Source organism: Plecotus auritus (assembly GCF_963455305.1).
Source record: "Plecotus auritus genome assembly, chromosome: X".
Lineage (NCBI taxonomy): Eukaryota > Metazoa > Chordata > Mammalia > Chiroptera > Vespertilionidae > Plecotus > Plecotus auritus.
The window spans coordinates 113,695,487-113,706,859 of NC_137784.1; the positions used below are offsets into that span (position 1 = coordinate 113,695,487).

Here is an 11,373-nt window from a genome sequence, read left to right on the forward strand (position 1 = left end):
TACTACGCTGCTATAAAAAAGAAAGAATTCTTACCATTTGCAGCATCATGGATGGAGATAGAGAGCATTATGTTAAGTGAAATAAGCCAGGCAATGAAAGAAAAATACCACATGATCTCACTCATTTATGGAAAATAAAGAGCATTATAACCTGATGAACAAAAAGATAGATACAGAGGCAGTAAAGCACTGAGCAGACTGTCAAATTACAGCGGGAAGGCTGGGGAGTGTTGAGCAGGGGGGAAAGAGATCAACCAAAGGACTTTTATGCATGCATATGAACACACCCAATGGACACAAGACACTGGTGCGGGGGTTGGGATGAGGGCATGTGAAAGGGGGTAGGGGAGGCTGGGGGAAGGTCTATGAAAAAAAAGGAGATATATGTACTACTATATGTAATACTTTAAACAATAAAATAAAATTTTAAAAAAGAATTAAAATAAAAGAAAAATCTGTAGTAAACAACCTAACTTTACAACTCAAAGAACTAGAAAAAGAAGCACAAACTATCTGCAAAGTTAGAAGAAAAAAGAAAATAACAAAGATCAGACCTGAAATAGAAACTAAAAAGACAATAGAAAGGATCTACGAAACTAAGAGCTGTTTTTATAAAGATAAAGAAAATAGACAAATTTTTAGCTAGAATTACCAAGAAAAAAGATAAAACAAACAAATAAAATTATAAATGAAAGAAGAGACACTACAAGTGATACCACAGAAATTCAAAGGATCTTAAGAGACTACTGTGAACTATGCCATCAAATTGGACACATAGAAAAAAATGGATAAATTCCTAGAATCATACAACTTACCAAGACTGAACCATAAAGAAATAGAAAATGTGATCAGATTAATGACTAGTAAAAAGATCAAATCAGTATCCAAAAACCTCCCAACAAAGAAAACCAGATGGTATCACTGGTGAATTCTAGCAAACATTTAAAGAATAATTAATATCAATTCTTCTCAAACTTTTCCAAAAAACAGAAGAAGTCATAACACTTTTAAACTCATTTTATAAGGCCATAATTACCCTGATACCAAAATCAGACAAAGACACTGAAGATAAAAAAAAATTACAGGCCAATATCCCCAATGAACATTGATAGAAAAATCCTCAAAAAATTAGCAAACTGAATTTAACAATGCATTAGAAGTATCATATTCCATGATCAAGTAGGGTTTATTACAGGAATGCAAGGATGTTTTAACATCCACAAATTAATGTGATATACCACATTAGCAAAATGAAAAATAAAAATTATATGATCATCTCAATAGATGCAGAAAAAGCTTTTGAAAAAACTCAATTTTCACTCATGATAAAAACTCTGAAATAACTGGGTATAGAGGGAATGTACCTAGCCATAATAGAGGCCATACATGATAATCCCAGAACTAGCATCATAGTCAATGATAACAAGCTAAAAGTTTGCCCTCTAAGATCATGAGGAAAAGAAGCATGCCTACCCTCTCCACTTCTATTCAACATAGTAGTGTACGTTCTAACCAGAGGAATTAGGCAAGTGAAAGAAATAAATGACATCCAAATCAGAAAGAAGGAAGTTAAACTGTCTCTATTTGCAAATAACATATTATACACAGAAAAGCCCAAAGACCCCACCAAAAAACTGTTAGAACTAATAAACAAATTCAGTAAAGATACAGGATACAAAATCCTATCTAATAAAAGAGTAATATGCAAATTAACCATCACTCCGCTACACCACAAGCCAGGCCCACCAACCAATCAGGAGCGAATATGCAAATAAACCCAACCAAGATGGCTACGGCCACAGAGAGCAGGAGGGAGGCTTGGGTTTCTCCGGCAATGAAGGAAACCAAGCTTTCCGCCTGCCCTTGCCGGCCTAGGCCTCCACTCAAGGCTAAAAAGTTTCAATGATAGAAGATACATAAACCCAAACAGAAATGGCAGCAGCCAAGGACCTGGAAAGAGCAGGAGGCTAGGGTTGCCCCTGGCGATGGAGGAAGCCAAGCTTTCCGCACACCCTGGCTGGCCCAGGCCTCGCTTAAGGCTACAAAGTTTCAATTATAGAAGATACATAAATCCCAATAGAAATGGCTGCTGCCAAGGAGCAAGCAGAAGGCTTGGCTCTGCTCCAGGCTACAAAGTTTCAATTGTAGAAGATAAATAAACCCCAGATACCAGGGCCTCTGCTTGGGTCGCTGGGGGGCGTGGCCGGCCTGCAAACCACCACAGGCCCCTCGCCCAGGCCACCCCAGGCTCCAAGGGAACCCCCACCCTGATCCAGGACACCCTTCAGGGCAAACCAGCTGGCCCCCACCCAAGCACCAGGCCTCTATCCTATCTAATAAAAGAGTAATATGCAGATTGACCATCACTCCAACACACAAGATGGCTGCCTCCATGTGATCAAAGATCCTGCCCCCAGGTGGACACAAGATGGCCACCACAAGATGGCCAGCAGGGGAGGGCAGTTGGGAGGGAGCAGGCCAGCAAGGGAGGGCAGTTGGGGGCGATCAAGCCTGCAGGGGAGGGCAGTTAGGGGTGACCAGGCCTGCAGGGGAGGGCAGTTAGGGGAAAACAGGCTGGCAGGGGAACAGTTAGGTATCAATCAGGCTGGCAGGGGAGTGGTTAGGGGGTGATCAGGCTGGCAGGCAGAAGTGGTTAGGGGCAATCAGGAAGGCAGGCAGGCGAGCAGTTGGGAGCCAGCAGTCCTGCATTGTAAGAGGGATGTCCGACTGCCCATTTAACGGGCAGTCGGACATCCCTCGAGGGGTCCCAGATTGGAGAGGGTAGAGGCTGGGCTGAGGGACACCCCCCATGCACGAATTTCATGCACCGGGCCTCTAGTCAATATATAAAAATCAGTTGCATATCTATACACTAAAAAATCATCAAAAAGAGAAATATTTTAAAATCCCATTTACAATTGCATCAAAAAGAATAAAACACGTAAGAATAAATTTAACCAAGGAAGTGAAAGCCCTGTACACTGTAAACTATAAGTTATTGGTGAAGAAATTGAAGAAGACACAAATTAAATGGAAAGATATTTTATGCTCATGGATTACAAGTGTTAATACTCTTCAAAGGTTCATACTACCCAAAGCAATCTACAGGTTCAATGCAATCCCTATTAAAATTCTAATGGCATTTTCCAAAATAGAAAAAACAATTATAAAATTCATATGGAATCACCAAAGACCCCAAATAGTACCCCCTATAAAAGCTTCAGAAAAAGCATAAAACTTAATGCATCACACTTCCTGATTTCAAACTACATTACAAAGCTATAGTAATCAAGAGTATGGTATATGCTTAAAATCAGATATATAGATCAATGGAACAGAATAGAGAGCCCAGAAATAAACCATATATGGTCAACAAACCATATATGGTCAATTAATTTATGACAAAGGAGACAGGAATACACAATGAGGAAAGGATAGTCTCTCCAGTAAATGATGCTAAGAAAACTGGACAGCCACATACAAAAGAATGAAACTCGATCACTATATTACACCATACACAAAAACTACTCAAAATGAATTAAAGAATCCTATCTAATAAAAGAGAAATATGCAAATTGACCATACCTCTGCTACACCCACAAGCCATGCCCACCAGACAATCAGGAGCGAATATGCAAATAAACCCAACCAAGATGGCTACGGCCACAGAGAGCAGGAGGGAGGCTTGGGTTTCCCAGGCAATGAAGGAAACCAAGCTTTCTGCCTGCCCTTGCCGGCCTAGGCCTCCACTCAAGGCTAAAAAGTTTAAATGATAGAAGATACATAAATCCAAACAGAAATGGCGGCAGCCATGGAGCTGGAAAGAGCAGGAGGCTAGGGTTGCCCCTGGCGATGGAGGAAGCCAAGCTTCTGCAGTCCTGGCTGGCTCAGGCCTCCGCTTAAGGGTACAAAGTTTCAATTATAGAAGATACATAAATCCCAACAGAAATGGCTGCCACCTCTGATCAAGCAGAAGGCTTGGCTCTGCTCCAGGCTACAAAGTTTCAATTGTAGAAGATAAATAAACCCCAGATACCAGGGCCTCCGCTTGGGTCACCAGGGGGTGTGGCCGGCCTGCAAACCACCACAGGCCCCTCGCCCAAGCCACCCCATGCCCCAAGGGAACCCCCACCCTGATCTGGGACACCCTTCAGGGCAAACCAGCTGGCCCCCACCCATGCACCAGGCCTCTATCCTATCTAATAAAAGAGTAATATGCAGATTGACCATCACTCCAACACACAAGATGGCTTCCCCCATGTGGTCAAAGATCCTGCCCCCATGTGGACACAAGATGGCCACCATAAGATGGCCAGCAAGGGAGGGCAGTTGGGAAGGACCAGGCCTGCAAGGGAGGGCAGTTGTGGGCAATCAGGCCAGCAGGGGAGGATAGTTGGGAGGGAACAGGCCTGCAAGGGAGGGCAGTTGGGGTGATCAAGCCTGCAGGGGAGGGCAGTTAGGGGTGACCAAGCTGGCAGAGGAGGTAAGTTGGGGGCAACCAGGCCTGCAGGTGAGAGCAGCTGGGAGGGACCCAGGCCTGCAGGGGAGAGCAGTTGGGGGGGACCAGGCCTGCAGGGGAGGGCAGTTAGGGGTGACCAGGCCTGCAGGGGAGGGCAATTGGGGGGGGTACCCAGGCCTGCAGGGGAGAGCAGTTGGGGGGGGACCAGGCCTGTAGGGGAGGGCAGTTAGGGGAAAACAGGCTGGCAGGGGAGCAGTTAGGTATCAATCAGGCTGGCAGGGGAGTGGTTAGGGGGTGATCAGGCTGGCAGGCAGAAGCAGTTAGGGGCAATCAGGAAGGCAGGCAGGTGAGCAGTTGGGAGCCAACAGTCCTGGATTGTGATAGGGCAGTTGGACATCCTTCAAGGGGTCCCAGATTGGAGAGGGTGCAGGCTGGGCTGAGGGACACCCCCCCCCCCAGTGCACGAATTTTGTGCACTGGGCCTCTAGTTGAGCATAATACCAGAAACCCTAAAACTCCTAAAAGACAACATATAAAAAAGCTCCTTAATATTGGTCTTGACAATGAAATTTTGGATTTGACACCAAAAGCAAAGGTAACAAAAGCAAAAATAAACAAGTGGGACTGCATCAAACTAAAAAGCTTCTGCACAGCAAAGAAAACCATCAAAAACTGAAAAGGCAACCTATGGAATGGGAAAAAAATATTTGCAAATCATATATGATGAAGTGTTAATATGCAAAGTACATAAAGAACTCATACAACCCAAGAAAGAAGGGGGGAAAGATATAATCTCATTAAAAATAGGCAGAGGAACTGACTAGACATTTCTTCAAAGAAGACATACAAATGGCCCAAAAGGTGTGGGAAAAAATGCTCATCATTAATCATCAGGGAAATGAAAATAAAAATCACAATGACAAAGGACTTGTATGCTTGCATATAAGCATAACCCATGGACACAGACAGTAGGGGGGTGAGGGCATGTGCTGCAGGGGGGAATGGCTGGGGAGAGGTCAATGGGGGAAAAAGGAGACATATGTAATACTTTAAACAATAACGAATTTAAATTTTTAAAAATCACAATAAGATATCACCTCATACCTATCAGAAAGACTGACATAAGAAGTTAAGAGATAAGTTTTGGTGAAGATGTGAAGAAAAGGGAATCTTGTGCACTGTTGGTAGAAATGTAAATTGGTGCAACCACTATGGAAAATAGCATGGAAGTTCCTCAAAAAATTATAAATATAACTACCATATGATCCAGTGATTCCACTCCTGGGTATATATCCAATATAAATGAAAACAGGATATCAAAGATATAGCTGCATTCCCATGTTTATGCAGCATTATTCACAATAGCTAATATATAGAAACAACCTAAGTTTCTTTGATGGATGAATGGATAAAGAAAATCCTATATAATAAAGAGCTAATATGCTAATTAGACTGAACAGCCGTACAACCTTCTGGATGACCTTCCAGACGAAGCTGGGATTGAGAGGGCCAGCCAGGGCTGTGAGGGCTGGCCGAGGCTACAAGGGGCTGCGAGGGACTGTGAGGGCCGGCAGAGACTGTGAGGGCTGGCCAGGGCAGCCAGGGCTGCGAGGGCTGAGCCCCTTGCACGAATTTTGTGCATCTGGCCTCTAGTGTGATATATAATGGAATATTATTCGACTATGAGTAAGAAGGAAATCCTGCCATTTGTGACAAAATGGATGGACCTTAAGGGCATTAAGCTAAGTGAAATAAACCAGATAGAGAAAGACAAATACTGTATGTGGTATCTTTTTAAAAAGTCAAACTCTTAGAAACAGAGTGTGGAAAAGTGGTGGCCATGGGTTGAGAGGTGAGGGAAATAGGGAAAGGTAGGTAAAAAGATATCAACTTTTAGCTATAAGATGAATAAGGTCTGAAGAGCTAATGTAAAACATAGTGACTATAATAGATAACATTGTATTATTCAATTACAATTTGCTAAGAGAGTAGAACTTATATGTTCTACAAAAAAGAGATAAATATCTGAAATGATAGATTTGTTAATTAACTAGATGATGGTAGTACTGTCATAATATATACATATATCAAATTACCATGATGTATATACTTTAAATATCTTACAATTTTACTTGTTAACTGTATCTCAATAAACCTGAAAAAAATGAAATAAAAGCAGTTATATATAAAAATAGTTAACCATTAACAAGGCTTTTATGTTATGAGGCACTGGGCTAAGCATTTGATAAGCATCATTAATTGCATTTGATCAACAGAATAGTCCTATCAGGAAGATGCAATTATTATCCTCATTTTATAGATGAGGGAATGGATATTCAGTCGGATTTGCTTGGCCAAAGTAATACAGTTAGTAAGTCATACAGTTGGTACATGGGTATGAAAAGGCACATCATAATCAAACCATTCTTATATGAATTCATCGATATATAGAAAGAAAGCTTGAGGGGGGGGGCGGAAGGGAGAGGGAAGAATGGAGAAGGAATGAGGAAAAGAAAGCAATTGAAACTGTGTTGACAATTTTATCCACCATTTAACTCAAGCTTTGCCCTGGAGTTAACTCAAACTGGGAGATGTCAATCTTCTTTTCCCTCAGATGGCATTTGTTCCTGTGGGTCTCTCACTGTGTGATTCTCATGCTCACATGTTTACAGTTGTAAAAATGAAGCTTATTATTGTATTATTTATTTGTTATTATGTTATTTATTATTATTAACCTAATTTTTCCCATCTCTGTATGTGCTTTATAAATTCAACATGGTCCCTATATGCAAGCTAGCTGGCTTGGTTCTTGACTAAAAAAGAATGATTGGGTATCATCTTGGAGGAAAAGATAAAAACAAACCTGTGTTGGACTTACTGAGAAATGATGTCCATCTCCAATATAGCACATTTCAAAGGAATTTTTGAGGGGTATTTTGTTTATAAATTATTTTTGCTCACCAGGAATCTAACCCCTCATAAGACAGGACTTTCCCATACTTGTTTTGTTTCCCCAACTGGTGTGAAAATGCCATGTGAGTAGAGACTGTATCATAAACTTCTTTGTAGACAGTGCCTAGCCAAGTGACTTGAAAACAACAGGAGCAGAACAAGTCAATGTCAAAGATTATTCATTAAACGTATGAATTTTCACAGCAAGTTTAAGGTTCCTGAGGAGCAACCAGAAAATGGAAAGGAAGATTTATACTATCAAGTATATCCCATAAGTTATTGGCATCTTCTGTTCTATTTCTAGAGATATAATCTGCCTATTCCCATTTCTGGATCAACTGAGCACCTGGCAGTTTGCTATTGATGCCTGTTCAGCTGTCACCTTCAAACTCCTAGTTCTGTTTGCTTAATGTGTCTCCTAGAGCAGGCCTGACTATTTTTGGTCTCAACTACAGCTGTCAGAGTTTCAGGCATGCCTCTCAAATTTCTAGAATTAGTTGGAAATATTTGAAGCCTGAAAAAGTAACTATAATGTTCTGAGTATGAAGGAAATATTTAGGCAAGTATCAACTGGCAGCACATAAGAATAACTAAAAAGAATGGAGTCCCTGGTGATAAAATGAGATGAGATCACCATAGTCGAGCCATCTTAGGTTACTTGCATTTTAGTAGCATGGGGTAAATTACCAAACTATTTATGTTATTTTTATTTGTGTGTGATTAAGGAATTGTCCGAATGTGAGACTGTTGGCTATAAATGTGAAATGACAGGTTGATTGAACACACTTGTTTTGCTCTAATACATAATAATAGTAATTCCTCAATTTAAATAGTCATTCTGGTTATACACATGTCCTAGGGATGCTTTGAAAGTCAAGTTGTGCTTCTTGACCTCATTCTTTTTAAATTTTTAAAAAATATTTTTGTATTGATTTCAGAGAGGAAGAGAGAGGGAAAAAGAGATAGAAACATCAATGTTGAGAGTAAATCACTGATCGGCTGCCTCCTGCATGCCCCACATTGGGGATCGAGCCCGCAACCCAGTCATGTGCCCTGACCGGGAATCGAACTATAACCCTGGTTCATAGGCCAATGATCAACCATTGAGCCACGCCGGCTGAGCTCTTTTTAATTTTTGACAATAAATTCTTCTCTCGAATCTGATAGGGTATACCAGTGGTCGGCAAACTGAGGCCCGAGAGCCACATGCGGCTCGTGAGCTGCGGTTTGCCGCTCTGTTGACTAATGAGTTTGACAACCACTGCCTTAGGGAAAAACACTTAAAAAACATTTTAATAATGTACCGTACAGGGGTCCTCAAACTACGGCCCGCGGGCCACATGCGGCCCACCGAGGACATTTATCTGGCCCGCCGGGTGCCGCTGCCTGTCTTGCTTAGCAGCCGACTCGTCCCGGGCCGGCAGTGCGCATAGGAATTTGTTCATAGTGTTTTTTTTAAACTATAGTCCGGCCCTCCAACAGTCTGAGGGACAGTGAACTGGCCCCCTGTTTAAAAAGTTTGAGGATCCCTGTATAATGTCTTTAACCTGAAGTCAAAACTTCTGGGTAAGGGTAATGCCTTACGCAGTGGTCGGCAAACTCATTAGTCAACAGAGCGGCAAACTGCGGCTCGCGATCCGCATGTGGCTGGCGAGCGGCAGTTTGCCGACCACTGGGGTATACTATTGATCTGGGGCAATTACACTGTGGCTCTGTATTATATTATTAAGATATGGTTAGTTCTTTTGGAGTCAGGACCAGGAAAAGTAAAGAGTAAATTTTATGGGATGGCTAGGCACCAAGGCAAGACAAAGGTGATAGAGACTTCTGCTTCCAAGATAAATTTAAATTTGGTATAATATAGGCCAGGTCAATCATCCATTCTCTTACATTAATAGTTCTTTTGGATTCCTTCATTTGGTGTGTTGGGAAAGGTATAAATTCCTCTTCATTTTTGCTACCCCCCCCCACACACACACACTGATTTTTAGAGAGAATGGAAGGGAAGAAGGGAGGGGGAGACAGAAAGAGAGAGAGGGAAACAGACCTTTGCCTCCTGCAAGCGCCCGACCAGGGCAAGGGATCAAACCTGATTGTCCTTGACAGGGAATCAAATCCAAAACCCTTTGGTTCAAGGGCTGATGCTCTTACTACTGAGCTATACCAGCCAGGGCTACTTTTGCTTTTTAATAATTCTACCTTGTAACAATTTTACTTTCATAATGTGAAATGGAGAAAACAAAATCTTAAAAATAACCAACAAGCCTTCTGCCATTGAGATCCTCCAGATAAAAGCTATTATTGGAACTAAAGGCTCTGGAGATTAAGAAGAAAGTGATTGTGGTGCCAGTGAGACAAAATCCATAGGCTCAATCCTTAAAAGGATCAATTATCTTCACTTTCTGAATTTATATACTACTTCCCAGATGATTCTGATATAGGTAGTTCAGGGACCACACTTTGAGAGACACTATCTTAGAGACAAAATAATGTCATGCCCATGGTCTGAAGAAAATTAAAACTTTAAGTCATTGCCTTTAGATTGTTTTTAAATTTTACATTTCATGGGACTATATGCTTTTGAGATAATTCTAATCCTGCTTCTTTCTAGGCAATAAACTATTGATGAAAAGATCACTGAATTAGATCATGTGTTGGAGAACTTGAAAACTTAAATTTTCAGCCCTAGGACTGATTTTCTGTCTAATCTTAATTTAATCAGTTATTTTTTTCCCTTTTGTAAATTGGAAGTCCATCTAAAATCTGATAAATTTTAGATGAACAGTATTTAAAAAATGCTTGTATCACAAGGCAGGTTTTTTCCTCTCACTAGGGTTGCCAGATTTAACAACAAAAACCACCCAATTAGCCCTAGCTGGTTTGGCTTAGTGGATAGAGTGTTGGCCTGAGGACTGAAAGGTCCTGTGTTCAATTTCAGTCAAGAGTACATGCCGGAATGCGCCACTATGTCCATGGAGAGAGGCTGAGGCATCTGAGCGGCGGCCCAAGACATCAGGGCATTGGGACGGCCAGGATGTCGGCTTCGTTAGTCCGGGCCACTGTCCGGGCTGTGAGCAAGAGGAAGCTGCAGGCCACCCGGGCCGCCCTCACCCTGACACCTTCAGCAGCAAACAAGATAAAACAACTTCTTAAAGATAAGCCTGAACATGTAGGCGTGAAAGTTGGTGTCCAAACCAGGGGTTGTAATGGCCTTTCTTATACTCTAGAATATACAAAGACAAAAGGAGATTCTGATGAAGAAGTTGTTCAAGATGGAGTCAGAGTGTTCATCGAAAAGAAAGCACAGCTAACACTTTTAGGAACAGAAATGGACTATGTTGAGGACAAATTATCCAGTGAGTTTGTGTTCAATAACCCCAACATCAAAGGAACATGTGGCTGTGGAGAAAGCTTTAATATTTGGCTCCTCAGGACTGCTCTGGCTATAAGTTCCAGGAAAGCTGTGGAAGAAATTGTGACTGTCACATGCTTAAGGCTGACAATGCATGGCTGCCTTATGAGGAAAATAAACTGATGCATTTTGAAAATGAAGCAGTGTGTTAGATTTCAGAAGTGGTATTTGTCTTCTTTTTAGGGGACAGAATATGAGAAGCCATCACTCACTTTGGGTCATTTTTCTGATCTGTAAAGAAAAATAAATCCTGCCCTGTACTTAATTCTCTTGCATCCTTTCTGTTAGAACCAGTTTTACGGAAGGTGCCAGCCTGGGTGGATTTTGGGAAACACATTCTTAATAGGTGTTCCCTCTGGATCTCCGTTGAATGGCTTGAATGTGCATCTCTAGGCCAGGTTGATGGTTCTTAAAATTCAGAGGCAGAAAGTCCTGACTGCTAGGTTGACATGGTAGTCCATTGCTTTTCTATCCAAACTTGGCTCAGCCCTTCTACATTTTTATCCAAAATTTCATTGTCAGATGCCTCATTTCCTTACCATTTAGCAGC

At 41.6% G+C, this 11,373-nt stretch overlaps 1 protein-coding gene across 1 annotated transcript; it reads left to right on the forward strand.

Moving 5' to 3' along the window:
- Positions 1–10,367: 10,367 nt before the first annotated feature.
- Positions 10,368–11,071, forward strand: LOC308240464 (iron-sulfur cluster assembly 1 homolog, mitochondrial-like; the record flags this gene model as incomplete). Its single annotated transcript, XM_080653513.1, has 1 exon — positions 10,368–11,071. The coding sequence occupies one exon, from the start codon at positions 10,368–10,370 to the stop codon at positions 10,944–10,946; it is 579 nt and encodes a 192-aa protein (XP_080509639.1). The 3' UTR covers positions 10,947–11,071.
- Between the last annotated feature and the right edge of the window lie 302 nt (positions 11,072–11,373).